This window comes from Garra rufa, chromosome 11 (genome assembly GCF_049309525.1).
Source record: "Garra rufa chromosome 11, GarRuf1.0, whole genome shotgun sequence".
NCBI classification, from domain to species: Eukaryota; Metazoa; Chordata; class Actinopteri; order Cypriniformes; family Cyprinidae; genus Garra; species Garra rufa.
The window spans coordinates 45,473,976-45,494,504 of record NC_133371.1 but is presented as its reverse complement, the minus strand read 5'-3'; the positions used below and the strand labels follow the sequence as shown (position 1 = coordinate 45,494,504).

Here is a 20,529-nt window from a genome sequence, read left to right as displayed (position 1 = left end):
AATATACATCAAAATGTAATTTATATCTGTAATTAAAGTTGAATTTTCAGAATAGTGTCACATAAAAAAAAATCATTAATATGCTGATTTATTATCAGTGTTGGAAACAGTTGTGCTGCTTAATATTTGTTTGGAACCTGTGAAACCTTTTCTTCAGGATTCTTTGATCAATAAAAGGTTAAAAAGAACAGCATTAATTTAAAATTTTCGAACAATACAAACTAGTGTTCAAAAGTTTTGAGTCAGTCAATTTTTATTCTTTCTTTTTTTTTTAAAGAAATTTTATTCACCAAGGATGTGTTAAATTAATAAAAAGTGATAGCATAGATTGACATTGTTAGAAAAGATTTATATTTTGAATAAATGCTTTTAACTTGTTATTCATCAAAGAATCCAGAAAAAAAGAATCACAGGTTCCAAAAAAATATTCGGTAGCACAAATGTTTCTAACCTTGATCATTCTAATAATAAATCAGTATATTAGAATGATTTCTGAAAGATCATGTGACAATTAGCACTGGAGTAACAGTTGATAAAAACACTGCTTTGCATCACAGGAATAAATTATATTTTAAAGTATATTAAAATAAAAATACATTATTTTATATTATAATAACATTTTGCAATATTACTGTTTTTTCCCTATCTTTTTGATCAAATAAATGCAGCCTTGATGAGCAAAAAATCTTACTGATCCCAAACTGAGCAGTAGTGTACTAAATGATAACAATATTTGGAGACATTGTGAAACATGCTTAATGTTTTATGCATTAAAACTGTGTTTTTTAATGACCAAACTCAATAAATAATAATTATTATGTATATCAATCAATTAATCAATCAAATATGCTTTATTTCTGATTGCACCTTTCAATTTGCCCTTAATAGACTTTTTCCTTCATGGCTTGTAAAACCAGCTCATAACCCTGGATTATACTGAAGTGGGGTTATAAATACTATGGCCTATGGTGTGAAATGCACTTATATTTATTAAGCTGATTGCCGTGGCAAAAACTATTCTAATTTATCCCCAAATCAAAGGGAACAAACATACATAATCACAGAAGATACACAGTTTACAAAAGAGAGCATGTTAAAGTATCTTAACTATCCTCAATAATCATCCTGTTCCCATGTGTTTTTCAGTCACGTATTTGACAAATGTAAATCTGGTGCTGCAGGTTTGACACAGAACCAGCTTTATCAGTCCTGTGGTTTAACTGTAAAAAATTACAAAAAAATGTATCATCTGACACAACCAGATCTGCAACATATGATATCTAGGAGTGTCTGTCTCTATTGAAAATGCAGCATCATTCCAAGAAACATTTTTCACCATTTCAGAGAAAGGTTGAAGGATTATAATAAGAGCAGAAACACAACTGAACTGCTGGAAACTAAAGAAACACTAAATGATGAAGTGTGCACATGAGACGAGACTGAATGTAAATCTCACAGCAAAATCATTGCAGTTGTAAGCAGCAAATGATGAACGCTATAAAGCAATTTGTCGTAAGTCAGAACAGTATACAATGCAAAGTTTAATGCATGAATTAGAATAATACCTAAAGAGGAGATGCAAAATGCAGATAAGAAAATAAGTCATAGATAGGAATTATTATGGAAGCACGTTTCCGCAACTGAATAAAAAATAAAAAAGGTAATTGCGACTTTTTTTCTTGCAATTTCGAATTTACATCTCGCAATTCTCACTTTCAAGATATAAACTCACAGTTGTGAGAAATAAAGTCAAAATTGCAGGATATAAACTCACAATTCCGACTTTTTTTCTCTCTGTTGTGATCCCCCCCCCCCCTCAGAATTGTAAGATATAACAAAAAAAGTCCAGTTCTGAGAAAAAAAGACAATACAGTATGTTCACAGAATTGTGAGTATATAGAAAAATTCTGACCTTTTTTTCTCAGAACTATTAGACATAAAAACAATTGCAAGAAATAAATTCTTTTTTTCTTTTTTCCTCAAAATTGCTACTTTGTATCTCGTAATTTTGAATTTTTTTTGCAGAATTGTGAGATATAAACTCGTAATTGTGAGTTATAAAGTACACTTATGAGGAGAAAAAAAGACAATCTTCACAGAATTGTGAGTTTATATGACACAATTCTGACTTTATTTCTCAGAATTGCAAAATAATATCTCTGAATTCTGACTTCATAACTCTCAAATGCAAGTTTATATCTCACAATTCTGAGAAAAAAAGTCAGAACTTGTGAGATAAGTCGCAATAACCTTTTTTTATTATTATTTTTATTCAGTGGCAGAAACGGGCTTCCATATATTATAGTAAGTGCTTTTAATGTCTAATGAATGAAGTCAGTTTGCTGTAAGAAGGCAAGCCTGGTGAGTTTGAGGCAGTCTTTCTCTTTCGTTGTGCTTTTCTCCACTCATTCCTCTACAATTAAGGTAAGCTTAATTAAGTATGCAAACGTTTCTACAACTGACATTAGAGCGCTGCACCCACATGAGCATTGAGCAAACTCTCTGTATCCTTGTGATTTACTGGAAAGAAGTTCATTTAAGGGAAACCAAACCCTCAACAGCTATTTTAGTGTAACACTCGTATTGTTTCACACGTATGCAGTGTGCAAACCGTTCAGCTACACTCTTAAAAATAAAGGTGCTTCACGATGCCATAGAAGAACCTTTTTTGTCTCAATGGTTCCATAAAGAACCTTTAAAATCTGAAGAACCTTTCTGTTTCACTAAAGGTTCTTTGTGGCGAAAGAAGTTTCTTCAGATTATAAAAAGGTAGGAAAGAGATGATTCTTCAAAGAACCGTTGACTGAATGGTTCTTTATGGAACCAAAAATGGTTCTTTTGTGGCATCGCTTGAAGAACCTTTTGAAGCAGCTTTATTTTTAAGAGTGTAGTATCTACTGGAATGGGGGAAGGATGAGAATCATCTACAAAACTGTTTGGCAAAGATTACACTTCTGTAACATTTTAATCATACAAGTCTGACAGTAATGGTATCAGACATTCTGTTCCGTTAACTCAAATCACACAACACATCAAAAACCAAAATGCAAGCGTCTCACTGAAGTAAAACAATTCAGTGTGCGCTTCGTTCCTACAGTCACGTTTAGAGTCAGGATTTCTCCTCCTCCTGTATCTGTTATTTCCCCAATTGTGGTCTGATAAAAAAACAAAAATCATGTGGGATTTTTTTTAGGGCCGGGACTCGATTGAAAAAATTAATCTAATTAATTAGAGGCTTTGTAATTAATTAATCGAAATTAATCGCATTTTAATCGCATATAAATATTTGATCTGAGAACAGTGAGAAGTAAGTTTTTTCATATGGATTTTTAGTATACCATTGAAGAATGACTGAACACATAAGCTTAAGCAACAAAATATTGTTTATTTTTGTTCAACCAAGTCCAACAGACGTGTGCAATATTGCCATTAAGTGTAGCAATAGGATGCAACCATGCTCTTATCGACGCTTCCATCCATTCGTTTTTTATAACAAAATTTCCCATCCACAGGGCCAACCAAAGCGGTCTCATCAGCTTCTTTGTCCGCCGAAACTCATCCAGTGAGAAACGTTCCGCAGTGCAAAAATAAGTGCGATTAAAATGCGTTAAAAAAATGTAACGCGTTATTTTTGTGTAATTAATTAATCTAAATTAATGCGTTAAAGTCCCGGCCCTAGTTTTTTATTAATTTTTTTTTTTTTTTAGAATGAGCAAAAACAATTTGCACATGATTCGAAATGATGCTAGAAAATTCAGACCTTCATTAGCTCTTTTATTCAGGCTAAGCAAAGTTCAGACCAGCTTTCATCAAAATCATATTCAATAAAACACAAACACGGTTGCAACATGAAAGCATACATGATCTTGATTTACATCAGTATCCAAAACTGTGTACCTAGGGCGATTTGCACATTTGCATCCTCTTTTCAAAACGGTTAAACTTAAGTTCAAAGTGTAGAAACAGCAAATGACCAATTCGATGTAAGTGAGCACCTATATACTCAAGTGTTAGTCTTTCAATTTCATTGGCATCTATAGAACAGGTAAAACTTAAGGGAATCATTTTGTACTGTACTCTAAACATGGACCGTGTAACATGCTGCAGTCAATGTCCACGCCATTCTTGTTTTGTGAAGAAGTTTATAAAATAAATCACTGCATAATGCTGTCTGTTGTTAGTGTGTTTTAGGTCATTGTCTTCTACGTGTGTTGGATGACAAGCTTTGAGTTGATTGGAGACTGTATATTAAGTGTTTTAGTGCCTTTTGAATGTAAAATTTACTAAAAGATGGTAAGAAGAATGGTGTGAAGAGATTTGAAAGTCATCTAAGTACTAAACTAGCTATGCAAACCAGCACAGAAACAATGATATGAGATCCACACCCTCATGAGGATTGAGCAAACTCCCTGCATCCAGGCCATTTACAGGAAAGCTCATTTAAGGTAAGTTAAGTGACTCAACAGTCATCTTAGCACTATAACACCCTCAAACTATTGTTTTATTTGTATGCATTATGCAAACAAGTGCAGCAAGTCTCTGTTGGAATGGGGAAAGTTGAGAATCTACAAAACGGTTTGGCAGAAACCAGGGGCGTTGCTAGACCTAAAGCTCTACTGGGGCACAGGCCCCCCATTACTCATATCACTTTTTCTTTCTTAAAGACTCCTAAATAGATATATTACCCTTTTTTTGTTACAAATTATGTAGGAACAGTAATAGATGAATTTATGACAAGAGTGCACCAATAGTCTAGCAGGGGTGTCATATTACAAAATGTATTACGGTCTTTTAGAATCAAAACTATATAATCTCGACAAAATACATATCGTTGGAAAGGTCTGAGTCTCAAGATTCCATATTTTGTGATAGATGTAATATTGAGAGAGAAATTGATAGATTTGTGACAGAAATGCATAAAAAATATTTCAAATTTGGAACAAAACTTATGTAGATATATGGATTTAATTTTATAGCAATTTTGCATTTTTAACTATTTTTTTTTATATTTATTTATATATAAAAAATACATTGTCTTTACAGTAAATTTAAACTTCTATAACTTTTTAATACTTTAATTTTATTAAACTAATTGTCTTCTTTAAAAAGAGACCAACCTTAGGTCTGTATTCAGAAGTGTTCATTACAAGTTAAACAACATACTTTTCTGAATAAATAAATAACGTTACACGTGATTCTAAATGATGCTAGAAAAATCAGACCTTTATTAAAAATATGCATTGCTTTGCCTTACAAACTTGCACAAAGTATACAGAAGATAACACAAATGAATACAGTTCTTTTAATTCAGGCTAAACAAAGTTCAGAGCTGCTATTATTAAGAATATCAAAGCACAAAATGTTACATGGCTGCTACATGAAAGCAGAAATGATCCTGTAATTTATTTGTAATACTGATTTATCTCGGGGTAATAATACGAACCGCAGCTGACATTTGACTGATTTCCCTTTATAGAGTGAAATACCACAGATGGAGTGATGTCTTCATCATCATCATCATCCTCTCTTCAGAATTTCTGGCTGCTGATGGGACTGAAGGGTTTGGATGTTTCATCCGCCATGAAGGCCTCGATTTCCTCCACAGTTCGAGGAACGCAGGTCAGCAGCTCCACACCGTCAGCCGTCACAGCGATATCATCCTCAATACGCACCTGAGAGAAACACACACATATAAAAATATTTATATAAATAATGTCTAAACTTTTAGAAATGCATATTTAGAATATCTGAAACAATCAAGCTTTAGTGCAATTGATTACAAAGTAATATTATGAAGATAAAACACACACACACACACACACACACACACACACACACACACACACACACACACACACACACACACACACATATATATATACATAGGTACATTTATTCAACCAGCAAGTTTTTCTTTGACAGAAAATGACACAGACGTGTCCAAAAAGATAATAAGATGATGTACAAGAGGCTTCATTGTGGGAAAAAAATATTTCTCGGCTTTTATTTACATTTGAACAAAAAGTGTCATGTCCAAAATTATTCATACCTTTCTCACTAATCAATAGAAAAGCCTTTATTGGCTATTATAATTGCTGACCAGCTTTTTGCATGTCTCCACTGGTATTTTTGCCAATTCATCTTTAACAATGAACTCTTTCAGGTTGGAGGGTCTCCTTGCCATCACCCTGACCTTTAGCTCCTCCACAGATTCTCAATTGGATTTAAGTCAGGACTCTTTTTGTCTGCTAACCATTTCTTCACCACTTTTGCTGTGTGTTTTGGGTCGTTGTGGTGCTGAAATGTCCACTGGTGCCCAAGGCCAAGTTTCTCTGCAGACTGCCTGATGTTGTTGTTGAGAATTTTGATAAATTGCTCCTTTTTCATGGAGCTGTTTACTGTGATTAGGTTCCCTGGTCCACCGGCTGAAAAACACCCCCAAAACATTAGGTTCCAGCACCATGTTTGACAGTGGGGATGGTGTTCTTAGGCTTGAAGGCTTCTCCTTTTTTACGCCAAATGAAGGCTACATCATTGTGGCCAAACAATTAAATTTTTGTTTCACCATAAAACAGAAGACCAGAAGTCTTCTTCTTTGTCCAGATGAGCATTTGCAAAGGCCAAGCGGGCTTTTGTGTGCCTTATCTGGAGAAGTGTTGTCCTCCTTGGTCTGCGTCCGTGGAACCCAGCGGTGTTCAGTGTCTGTTGGACTGTCTGTCTTGAGATGTTGTCACTAGAGCCCAGATTCATCAGGATGGCCTTGGTGGTGATCCTTGGATTCTTTTTTACCTCTCTCACTATCCTCCTGGCCAGCACAGGTGTCACTTTTGGCTTCTGACCACGTCCACTGAGATTGTATTTTTTAATAATACTTTGAACTGTAGCCATTGGAACTTCAAAACATATAGATATGGTCTTACAGCCCTTTCCTGACTTGTGAGCAGCCAAAATGCACAGCCGCAGGTCCTCAGCGAGCTCCTTTGTCTTAGCCATGACTGTCCACAAACCAACAGCAGAGAGCCTCTGTTTTTCACCTGTAGAGTTGATTAAAACAGCTGTTCCCATTGAATCAGGGTCATTAGGATGCTTTAGAACAGCTGGGACTATTTGGAATGGTATAGAACTTTGTATTTTCCCATAGACTGTGACAGTTTGCAAAGGGTATGAATAATTTTGGACATGCCACTTTTTGTTCAAATGTAAATAAAAGCTGAGAAATATATTTATTTCACAATGATGCCTCTTGTACATCGTCTTATTATCTTTAGGGAGAAGCCTGTGTCATTTCCAGTCAAAAAAAACTTAACTTTAAGTCAGAATTTGCCAGGGGTATGATTAATTTCGGGCTTGACTGTATATACACTGCCGCTCAAAAGTTTGGGATCAGTAAGATTTTTTACGTTTTTTAAAGAAGTTTCTTATGCTCATCAAAGGCTGCATTTATTTGATCAAAAATACTGAAAAAATGGTAATACTGCAAAATGCTATTACAATTTAAAATAATAGTTTTTATTTGAATACCTTTTAAAATATAATTTATTCCGGTGATGCAAAGCTGAATTTTCATCAGCTGTTACTCCAGTCTTAAGTGTCATATGATCCTTCATTTTTTTGCAGTGTAGAATGATTTCTGAAGGATCATGTGACACTGGAGATGAAAAATTCAGCTTTGCATCACAGGAATAAATTCTATATTAAAGTACGTTAAAATCAAAACCATTATTTTATATTGTAGTAACATTTTGCAATAACAGTGTTTTTTCTGCATTTTTGATCAAATAAATGCAGCCTTGATGAACGTAAGAGATTATATATAGTGTATTATATTTGTATATTATGGATAAATTATAGCATATAATATACAAATCATTAGCAAAAGAAATTATATGGTGTTAAACAAAATAAGGACTAGTCATGGACTGATGTGTATCTGTAAAATAATTTCCATCAAGTGTATCTATTAGAATATATAATTGGATAGTTTATAATATTTGTGATGTGTTCTGACCCCGCCGAAGCCGCGGAAGCGTGTCAGGACGTCATTGTTGATGAAGCCACACTGTTCCTGTGAGTTAAGTGCTTTATCCAGCAGGTGGTTGATGAAATAGATTCCTGGCTCCACCGTGAGGACCATGCGCTCCTGCACCACACGGCCCATCCGCAGACTCTTCAGACCCGGCTCGTCGATGCGCTCGATGCCCTGAAACACACCAGACACTTTAACCGCTGCTGCGGGTGACCAGAAGGACCAGGAGCACATTGGTTTCAATCAGACAAAATGAACAAAATGCTTCATTACAGCAGAGACACCCACAGGCCAAACTGATTTTTGTTCTATTTGTATCTATTTTTGTTCTATTCCATTTGCATGTGAGACAATTTAAATGTACTTCAGTTGAAGTCAATTTATTAAACAATTTATTAAACAATACAATTAATTAAAACAATAATTGAAATATAAAAAAAAAACATTATTTAAAAAAAAAAAAAATGATTTGTTTTTGTGAAGGCAATAAACACGAATTCAAAGCAACTTTTTAGAAATTCATAATGTTCATATTTATAATATGTGACCCTAGAGCACAAAACCTGTCAGCAGCATTGGTATATTTGTAGAAATACAAAAAAAATTTTTCAATGCCAAAAATCATTGGGATATTAAGTAAAGATGTACACAATGTACAAAGCTTCTGGGCTTTGCACAGGTCACAATAGCCAAAAATACATTGTATGGGTCCAAATTACCGATTTTTCTTTTATGCCAAAAATCATTAGGATATTTAGTAAAGATCATGTTCCATCAAGATATTTTGTAAATTTCCTACCATGTATCAAAACTTAATTTTTGATTAGTAATATGCATTGCTAAGAACTTAATTTGGACAACTTTAAAGGATATTTATTCAGTGTTATTTTTTTTATTTTTTTTGCACCCTCAGAATAAAGATATTTAAATATTTGTATTTTGGCCAAAATATTGTCATATCCTAACAAACCATATACATCAATGGAAAGCGTATATATTCGACTTTCAGATGGTGTATAAATCTCAATTTTGAAAAAAAATGACACTTATGACTGGTTTTGTGGTCCAGGGTCACATATCCTTATGCCTTATAGTCAGTGGTGCTAATAAGTTTTTTAGCCTAGTTCTCATTAGAAGAACCTAGAGATTTGGTTTGGTCCTCACACTGCACATAGTTTGACCCGTTAAATAAAACTAAAAAAATAAATTAATAGTAGTGACAATAATATAATTGGACCTCATTTATTTAGGTTTTTATTGAAATAATAAACAAAATAATAAAGTATGGTAATACTATTATATTTTAAAATAAAAATACTAATATTTTATAGGAAATAAAAAAATAATAATGATAATATTTACTTTTTTAATATGAGTTTTCATCATTTTCAAACCTAAATTAGCAAGCTTTTATTTTGGCAAGTTCCAATGATGTATGGTTTGTTAGGATAGGACAATATTTATTCTGAGGGTGCAAAAAAAAAAATCAAAACACTGAGAAAATTGCCTTTAAATCTGTCCAAATGAAGTTCTTAGCAATGCATTTTACTAATCAAAAATTAAATTGATATATTTATGGTAGGACATACCATACAATTTTTTTTTTTGTTTTTGTTTTTTGGCTATTGCTACAAATATACCCGTCCTACTTAAGACTGTTTTTGTGCTCCGGGAACACAAATATGATGCTAAAAAAGGCATGTGGGTAAAGTCAAATACAGTTATCTGAAATGAGTACATCTTTTTGTAGTAATACTGAGGATTATGAAATGGTTTTGATTTCAGTTTTTTAGCATGTTGGTATTTATTACATGGTTTGTCAGCTGCTCTGGCATTTTCATGTTGAGATAACGGTTAAAATGCAGATAAATATAAAAAGAGGAAATAAGAATAGTCAAAATATATTTTTTAAAGTGCGTTTTAAGATTTATCTTCAATAAAATGCTAACATTATACATGGACTTTAGGGAAAAATCTTTTGTTGTGATTGGCTCTGACCTCTGGATATCCTCCCACATCGTGGACGTCGATGCCCAGCAGGTGACCCAAACCGTGCGGCATGAACACGGAGCCCAGATGAACCTTCAGCATCTCCTCCACGTTCCCACGCAGGATCCCGATCTTCAGCAGCTCCTCCAGGTGAACCCGGTCCGCCAGACGATGCATGTCTGTCCACTTCACACCTGAGCATCAGAGAAGGACCAGAGGATTCAGTTCTTAATCAAAGACAGTTTCTGTTCGCTCTTTTAGGAAGTACATTCTCTAACTTAAATTTAACCAACATTAGCATTCAAAGATTGGAAATTAAGTAAGTTAAACACCTAAAAGACACTGTTAAGTTTATCTTTTATAGCTTTTTATCTATTTGGCCAATAGATTTAAATCACAATACATATTTTTAAAATGATATTTTTTTCTCCCTCACTAAGCCACTTACACACACCAAACTTTACATTTTTATTCCGGTCTATATCCTTAAGGTTTATACAGAGGCTTTTGTTTACAGGGTCGGGGAAAGTTACTTTTCAAAGTTATGCATTACAATATTGAGTTACTTCCTAAAAAAGTAACTAATTATGTTACTTAGTTATTTTTTATGGAAAGTAATGCGTTACGTTATTTTTACGTTTTACTTTTTAAATCTGGGCAGGGCTTGCTTGCTTGTTTTTAATATAAAAAGTAGTATTTTTGTCAAACGTAAAAGCTTTTTCACAGCAAAAGCCTCAGGCTTAGAGAAAAGTAAATTGACGTCTGTACAGTAGACCGCAGAAGAAAAACTCTTCAGCAATAAAAAAAGGAAAACAAATGTTAGATTATCTTGAGTAATGTTTGCTTATTAGTATGGATGAATTGGATCATCGAAGGTCGGCAGCAAAGACGTCGGTTAATAAAATGGGATTAAACACATAAAGGATATTTGTATTATTGAACATTTAATTATTGCAGCTTTGTTTTGAATTTCACTGTTTTTATTCATTTTGACGAACAATGTATCTGTTTTTTTAGTAAGTGATTTGAGTAAAGTAAACTAAAGTAACATCTTACTCACAATTTCTCTCAACATGGAGACAGATGAGCTTTTAATCAATAAATGGGGGAAAGTAACTGGTGTTACTCATTTGAAAAACTAACTCAGATCTTGACAATTAAAAATGAAAGCATTACTTTATTAGTTACATGGAAAAAGTAATATTATCACGTAACTTGCGTTACTTGTAATGCGTTACCCCCAACACTGTTTGTTCATATATACAACGTTTTATTACATTTTTTCCCCCCAAAATTGTGAAAATATATTGTTTGTCTGTTCTAGAAACTAGAAAGAGAGATCATATATCACCGATTCTTGCTTCTTTATACTGGCTGCCAGTTGAATATTGCATCAAATTTAAGATGTTGCTGTTTGTTTATAAGGGTCTCCTTAGAGATCTCCTTCTCCATTGAAATTGCACTAGAACATTACGGATATTGGAAGCTTCAAATCTCATCTTTCTATGTTTTATTTAAATAATTCTCAGAATATTTTATGCTGTCGATATATGTTTTGTGAAGTTATGCTTTTAGTGTACAACACTTTGGTCAGCAGTTGCTGTTTTAAATGTGCTTTAGAAATAAAACTGCCTTGCCTTATTCAAAGTGTTTTCTGAATTATGGAGTACCAAAAATTAGATACCTAACATCCCCTCTGTAAAAACGTTTGACTTTAATATGTCAAAGAATTAAACAAGAATTTTGAAACCGACTTCATCCAGTGTTTAGATTTTTGTACTAGAATTGTATGCAAATTAGCGCATATTTGAATAAATAATGGCTCATTTGCAGATTGAAACCTAACATTTTAGAAAACTTGTAATACAAAAAAATGTTTGCAATTATCAATGTAATCAATCAACTGAAGAAAACGATAACTATTATTCTTTTTTTTTTTTTACCCTATTCACCTGCAGTGTCTTACCTTAATTAATTTTATTCACTAAGGACACATTAAATTGATCATAAGTGACAGTAAAGACATTTATAATGTTAGAACAGATTCCTATTTCAAATAAATAGCTTTTTTTTTTTTTTACTTTCTATTCATCTGTGAATCCTGAAAAACAAAATGTAACAGTTTTCAAAATTGTTTCTTAAGAAGCAAATCAACATATTAGAATGATTTCTGAAGGATCTTGTGACACTGAAGACTGGAGTAATGTTGAAAATTCAGCTTTAATCACAGGAATATTCTGCCCGCAGCCCTCCAAAGGCAAAGCGCAGTAACTACGTATTTGGTCAAAATTGAGTTAAGGCTTAAAATGGACTTTGTGACAACTGTTTTGTCTTGTGGCAAAGTCTTCTGGTTCAATTTTGTCCCGTTTCAAAGAAACGTTCAGAGAAACGAGAGTGTCAACATGTTTGACTAGCTGTTGTAAAAACTTTAAAGGCATTTTTCTCAGTTACAGTGTTCACGTAGTTACTGCACTTTGCCTTTGGAGGGCAGTATTGTGATCCACATCATGTTTTCTGTCTCTCTGGATTTTGAAAGCAGTGTTGTCTCTTGACTGTGATTCTGCTGGGTTTGTACCTGGTTTGATGGCGGCCATCACGGCTCTGGAGGACTTCAGCACGGCTTCATAAATGGCTTTCTGGTCGGCGGTGAACTTGCCATTTGCTGGGAAAGAGCAGGTGATGTCGGAGGAGTAGCAGTAATACTCACCACCCAGATCAAACAGACTGACAGGAAAACAATCAGAAAAAGAAAGAGTTTTAAAAAGAAACTTTAGTTTAGCCCCAGCCAGAGTTTCTACAGTTTGGAAACAACTGAATATGCCAGCTTTACATTATTATATTATTATTATTTCTTATTTATTTGACATTTCCACAATGTACAAAGCTTCTGGGCTTTGCACAGGTCACAATAGCCAAAAATACATTGTATGGGTCCAAATTAAGATTTTTCTTTTATGCCAAAAATCATTAGGATATTAAGATCATGTTCCATGAAGATATTTAGTAAATTTCCTACCGTAAATATATTAAAACCTAATTTTTGATTAGTAATATGCATTGCTAAAAACTTCATTAGAACAACTTTAAAGGAGATTTTCAAATAGTTGCATCTCGGCCAAATATTGTCCTATTCTAACAAACCATACATAAATGGAAAGCTTATGTATTAATTTAATTGTTATTATTTATTAATTATTTAATTATTATTATTATTATTATTATTATTATTATTATGTTGAAAACAGCAGAGTAGAATGTTTTCAGGTTTATTTGATAAATAGAAAGTGGAAATAGAAAACAGCATTTATTTGAAACAAAAATCTTTTGTAACATTATAAATGTCTTTATCGTCACTTTTTATGAATTTCAAGCATCCTTGCTAAATAAAAGTATTAATTTCTATAACGTTTTTCCCAGAAAACTACACTATACAGGGAACCCTATTGTTAAAGTTAAAACTAACAATTGACTATTTTATAACATTATATCTACACATTTTTATTAATTATTTTCAAATAGCTGCATATAGCAATGGCAGGCTTATTTATTCAGCTTGTATAAATCTCAATTTGTTGGCCCTTATGACTGGTTTTGTGGTCCTGGGTCACATATAACATACAATGTTATACAAAAAGAATAAAAAACACAACACAATTCTTACAATTCAGACTTTTTGATCTCACAAGTTGCACTTCTCTTCTCAGAATTGAACTGTAGATAATTGCAACTGCAAAATAGCTCGCAATTTTGAGTTTGTATCTCATAATTCTGACTTTTTTTTTTAAGGATTGTGAGAAAAAAAATCGAATTGTGAGATATAAACTCAGAATTCTGAGACAAAAAGTCACAATTACCTTTTTTTTTATTCCATAGATATTAATAGATATTAATGCAAGCATTGACAAAATGTTGCATAGAATACAATAAGAAAAAAATGTATGGCACTAGAAAGAAAAAAATAGCACTTTGTCTTTTTAATAACTCGTAGTTTATTTATTAAATATTCATTATTCATTATATATATATATGCAGAACTTCTGCTAGAAATTAATATTTAATAACTAAGTGATGCTAGGTATCACTTTTTATTTATAGACGTACAAAATCTCTTTCAGAGATGTGTTTTGGTCTGAAAAATGTAAATTAAGGCAGATTATGCCAGATGTAAATATAAAATGAAAAGCTCTTTGACTGTAATAAATCATTTGCTACTTTAATTAATTCAGCCATCATGATTTTCACATAATTTCTCAAATATGTGCTTGCAAAAAGTGAAAAATGTGTTTCTATTTTCTGTCCACCAGGGGTCAGTGTGTGACTGTTTATAAAGAGATGATGCAGTCTGAACGACTAAAGAGAGACACATTCAACACTGCACTCACTGACTGAAAGACCAGCATCAATCAACAAGAAAAATGATACAGAATAAAACTGACTAAAATAATAAAATAAAAGAGAAAAGAGGCAGACGAACTCACCACATGTCTCCATCCTGGATGGTTTTGTCATTGGGAGCCCCGGCGTGTCCGTAATGCAGGATGGACGAGTTATTCCCACTGATGGGAAATGACATGTTAATATGCAACCCCAAAAACACAAAATATCATCTAATGAAGATCAACTTTATATCTTGAAATGTTCAGAATGTCACTTTGTTCCTTCAAGTATTAAATTAAAAACAACTGTGAGACAAAACCTGAAATTTATGTTTGAATATGCATGAAAAAGATTTAAGATACGCAGTGGAAAAATACTTTTCAAACTATTCAAACATTTTTAGGTGACCTATGCATTTAAGATCAAATTCAAAAAATATCTGAAATGTATTTATTCATCCAGATGCTTTGATTTAACGTCTTTTGCTCAGGGGACAGAATGATATCGGACACTCACACACAGACTGCAGTAATGATTTGCTCTGGTGTGTTATTGCACTGTAAGGTCTTGTGCTGTTTGTGTAAGAACATCAGCAATTACAGCAACTGTCTCTGAGTGCTGCTGACCGAAGCAATTCTGTTTTGCATGAGGCTAATTTGTGAGTTTTCTAATCATTTGTGTGTGTTTACCTTCCACAGATGCAGGTGTAAGAGGTGTGACGCATCCCTCCGCGAGCATAACAGTAATGCTGGAACAGACTGAAACACACACAGTTCACATGAGCATCAGTCAATTTAAGTCACACTTCAGTCAGAATCAACACAGAGAAAATAAGAAATTGAATCTTGCATTAAGAAAAGTATGCACATTTAATTGAAATATTATTTTCATGACATTTACCCCAAATCTTATTTTTTCAATAAGTACATTTCAAAGAAACACACAATGACTGAAGTCCAAATATCAGCCCAAAGCATCGCAGCTTTCATTTTTCCAGTGACCTGCACTAAAATTGCAAAATGCAAAATGAAAAGCCCGAAAGAGCCTGTCAGTCGATATAGATTGAAAAAAGTGGCAGCCTCAGAAAACCTTGAGTGATAACTTCATAACAGCAGATCAACAAAACACAGATACACACCGATATACAGCAGAGAGACCAGAGATAAAACCCACAGATGCACATTAAAGGACAAACCAGAGACACACAGACCAGAAAATCAGAGACTTCATCAGCAACTACACAGAAACACATCAACAACAACTCAAACATCCTAGCAACACACTAACAACCACTCAAACACCCTAGCAACAAACTAACCACACAAACACCCTAGCAACACACTAACAACCACACAAACACCCTAGCAACACACTAACAACAACTCAAACATCCTAGCAACAAACTAACAACCACTCAAACACCCTAGCAACAAACTAACAACCACACAAACACCCTAGCAACACACTAACAACAACTCAAACATCCTAGCAACAAACTAACAACCTCTCAAACACCCTAGCAACACACTAACAACCACACAAACACCCTAGCAACAAACTAACAACCACACAAACACCCTAGCAACACACTAACAACCACACAAACACCCTAGCAACACACTAACAACCACACAAACACCCTAGCAACAAACTAACAACCACACAAACACCCTAGCAACACACTAACAACCACACAAACACCCTAGCAACACACTAACAACCACACAAACACCCTAGCAACACACTAACAACAACTCAAACACCCTAGCAACACACTAACAACCACACTAACACACTAACAACCACACAAACACCCTAGCAACACACTAACAACCACACAAACACTCTAACAACACACTAAAAACTACATCATTAGTTTTAACTGGTGACGCGGTGCGCAATGACAGTTGGGTGATTTTCCACCTTCGAACTGGACATGTTTGCTCCCTTCGGTTTGGAATCTCACTTAAGATGGCGAAATACGCTGTGAAGTTCTCTTCGCAGTCCACTTACGGTCGAATGGAACACACCTAACCACACAAATACCCTAGCAACACACTAACAACCACTCAAAGACCCTAGCAACACACCCACAACCATCTAGACACATTAGCAACACACCAACAACCACCTAGCAACACACTAACAGCCACTCAGACATGCTGGCAGCACACCAACAACCACTAAAACACCCTAGCAGCACACAACACTGACAGCACCGATCCGACTTTTTCAGTCCCGATACCGATACCGATGCATGGGCTTTGCATATCTGTCGATACCCGATACCGATCCGATACCATTGTTGAATTAAAAATAAACAGCATACCTTCCACCTTATACCTTCCTTCCACCATGTAGAAGAAACTACAGGCACCAAACTTTCCTAACTAAGACAAAACAGATGCAATGTATTGAATACTTATTTATTTGTTATTTAAAGAACAATTCTGAATTCAAATCGAAAATAGAATGTAATCAAACTTCTTAAAATTAGGGCTGGTCCGAATACCATTTCGAAAGCTTCGGTGGGAGGGGCTGAACATATTCTTCTCTCTAATAAAGGCAGGAATGTCTTTCTGTTTGCATTTTTATTATGTTGAGAACAGTTCATCCAATCGATTTTTGCTGTGGACCCAAGGGAGTGCAGTGTTGCATTTTGGTGCAATATGGAGTATGGACACATAACATGTTCAGAATTAATAAATTGTAATAGAACATTGCAAGTTGGAAGCGGCGCGCCTCACGCAGGCAGAGCTTGCCTCGAGAACAGACACTGCGCTAGTGATACAAAACACACAGGTCTGTTAAGAGCAATACTTTTTATAAGATAGCCTAACATTTTTTAACAAACAAATCACTCCCAAATCAGAAAATAGCAGCACAGTAATTATTGACACCATAAAGGGTAGGCTATTTAAATAAAAGAAGAACGGAAAAAAAAATGGTGCAGTGTTTATATATAAATAAATTTATATCTAAATTAGGCATATTTGTAAATAAATATATATACATTATAAATAACGTTTGTGTATATAGGCCTATATAGAAAATACATATGTCTATTATTTTGAAACCCAAAATAAATTAGGCTCAAGCATTATTAACAAACGCGTGTTTATTTGAGCACTTCCGTATGTGAACAAGCAGCCTACAAAATGCTAAAATCAATCAAAGAAATAATACATTTAAATATGAAACTAGCCTAAATAATAATGTTAAATAGGCTGTTAAACAAACATTCGTTGCAAAAAAATCCTAACAACCTCGACAGCTCATCAGAATTACTGGCCCGAGTCCGACTGGAACCGGTCTTGTTTCTCTTTCTCTTCCCCATTACACAGCTGCTGTTTTTAATAGCAAAGTGATTACATTTATTTTCGTTTATTTAGGTTATAAAGTAAATTTAGAAATATATTTGGAACACTTTTTATTTGTTAAATTCAAGTTTTTTTTTTTAAGTAACAAAGCGGCAGACCAATTTAGGCTTCTCAAGTCATCACGATTTAAATTAAAATCCATAGATATTAAAAACTTAAAGCATATCACAATATTAGTTTAATCTTTTAACCTAGATAAATGTGTGCTATTAGGCGCATATCCAATCGTTTGTGGGGAGAGTAAAGCTGAAGCACGCTTTGCAGGACATGAAAGCGCTGGTGCGATGTGGAACTTAATTTTTACTCATAAAGGTAAGACTAATATATCATCCGGAACTGTAAAGAAATAATTTAGATAATTCAAATCGAAAACAAAACTCTTTCATTAGCTATAAACCATAACGATGCATTTAGGCATTAAAGGCGCGTCCAGTGAGCAGATGGCGTCATGTAGCTACTATCATGTACCAGCGTCAACTTCATCTTTGTGTCAAATACTTGTTTATTAATAAATAATTCGAATATCTCCTTACTTTTTCCCACGACACATTCATGGTAATTATTTTTGCTGGGGCTTTGTGGTCAGCTTTAGCCTACTGCGTGCATTTTTCCGATCCCCGATCCAGCTATTTTTTAAATATCGGGGCCGATATCCGATCCTAATATCGGATCGGTGTAGGGCTGGGCGATTAATCGAAAAGTAATCGAAATCGTCATTCAGAACCTATAATCGATCAAATTTTTCCAGGTCGATTATTTCGATTACTTTCCCTTTAAAAACAGGGAGGCGCCAGAGTTCACAGGGGGGGCACGGGAGCTGATATGGTTAGAGGTAGAGACCTGCGCGTGACAGATTTTTCAGTCTGCACGGAAATATGTTATCTCGTCCCACCCACTCCCGCCCGTGAGATTCATGTTTTGTCCCTCTCCCTCCCGCAAAAGCCTGCATTGAAGTTACCTATACAGATTTTATTCTTACACATCGATCTTATCGAGTACATCGATCTTATTCTTAACAGAAAAGCAAGCATCGGCTGCTGCGTGCATGCGTGGCAGAATGCGAGCAAACAACATTCCCTGCCTATCTCAGTTCATCGCGATCTCATACAACTCTTATAACACAATGAATATATGCACAATGTATATTTAACAGCGTCTACACTTCGTGTGTTGCAATGAGTGGATTCGTGCGCACGCAATATTAAGCAGTGCGCAAGAACTTTTGAGCGGTGAGTGGATTCTAACTTAAGCCTTGCATTCCAGAAACTTCCTATTCTTGCACCTGTTAATCATTTTTAAGTTATATTAGTTGTTCGTGTTGCTTTTGTGTAATAGATGAATGACAATTTGTATGTTTTTAGATATTTTATGTTTATATATTTCTATTTTCCGGGAGTCCCTCCAATCATTTTATTCTCCCGCATCCCGCACACACACGAGTTTCTACCCACTCGCGCATTCTATTTGTCCCGCGCCGCACTCTGTTTCTGTGCAGGTCTCTACTTTGAGGTCAAATAAAGATGTATAAAATGTTTCACTAATAATTTTATATAAAAATGTTTTTAAATCATATGCAATTTAAAAAAAAACAATTAAACAAGTGTAATTGACAGTATTCTGACGATCCGGCGTTTCAATCTACAAATCACCAATGTTTACCATGGTTTTACTGTAGTAACACTGACAGTAACCATGGCACGGCAGAAAAGTACTGCTTATTTTCATTGAAACATTGAAAATAATTTATTTTGTTTCCAAAAGTGCAAGTTATTTATTTTCACAAATTTAAGAAAAATGTGACTGTTCGTTTTAAGCAATGTGTGCTTTAATTTCAGTTGTTCAACACTGATGTTAAATAAATAATCATAGATAGTAGATGGTGTGTGTTTCCTTCAATTATTTTAAAATCAAGTAATGCACCCTTCATTCAAAAATCTCTCACTTGTAATATGTGAGCATATTTACTGTACAAAACTTGTCAGTGAACTATGAGGGCAAAAAAATTAATATTATATAAATATAATTAAATATAATTTTATTAATAAATAAAATAATCGTTCATTAATCGTAATCGAGTTAAAATGTTCAATTAATCGAGATTTTGATTTTAGGCCAAAACGCCCAGCCCTAGATCGGTGCACCCCTACTAGTCATCACTAACTTAGTCATCCTAGCAACACACTAACAACCTTACAAACATCCTGGCAACACACTGGCAATCACTCAAACACCCTAGCAACACACTAGCAACCAAATAGCAACACACTAACAACCACTCAGACACCCAAGCAACCACATAACAACACACCAACGACTCAAACACCCTAGTAACCACACATTAACAATAATTGAGAAACAATAATAATCACGAACAACACCTCAGCATCATGGAGGCAAGTTCTTTTTTATAAAATGTAAAATCTACTCTGATCAAAATAAGACAAGATCAAATAAAAATATGAGAGAGAGAGAGATGACAGAAGCATCAAACATCCTTCACCCATTCTGAGAAAAGAGGATGTCAAATGTGTTTCTGAAATTGGTGCAGTCCATTTGTCTGTTTGTGGGTATTTATATATATATATATATATATATATATATGTGTGTGTGTGTGTGTGTGTGTGTTTATGTGTGTGGTCCGTGGCCGCTTTAATTAAAGCATCACACGCTGCCATCAGGATGTCAGTGAGAAGGACTGATGCTGCCGTCACATGAAACAAACCATCATGACACATCAGACTATCAGAGGATGGGCTC

General features: G+C 34.3%; 1 protein-coding gene across 1 annotated transcript; it reads right to left on the bottom strand.

Annotated features, from left to right (window-relative positions):
* Nucleotides 1–5,202: 5,202 nt before the first annotated feature.
* LOC141345816 (xaa-Pro dipeptidase-like) lies at nt 5,203–15,177 on the bottom strand. Its single transcript, XM_073850737.1, has 6 exons — nt 15,082–15,177; nt 14,494–14,571; nt 12,591–12,739; nt 10,025–10,209; nt 8,009–8,200; nt 5,203–5,672 (listed from the first exon to the last, which is right to left on the bottom strand). The coding sequence occupies exons 1-6, from the start codon at nt 15,114–15,116 to the stop codon at nt 5,529–5,531; spliced, it is 783 nt and encodes a 260-aa protein (XP_073706838.1). The 5' UTR covers nt 15,117–15,177; the 3' UTR covers nt 5,203–5,528.
* Between the last annotated feature and the right edge of the window lie 5,352 nt (nt 15,178–20,529).

Coding starts and splice junctions, on each gene's coding strand:
- LOC141345816 (XM_073850737.1), bottom strand. CDS start 15,116: ATGCGTCACACCTCTTACACCTGCATCTGTGGAAG. Junction 14,572..15,081: donor TACACCTGCATCTGTGGAAG/GTAAACACACAC, acceptor ATTTCCCATCAG/TGGGAATAACTCGTCCATCC. Junction 5,673..8,008: donor GCTTCCGCGGCTTCGGCGGG/GTCAGAACACAT, acceptor TGTTTCTCTCAG/GTGCGTATTGAGGATGATAT.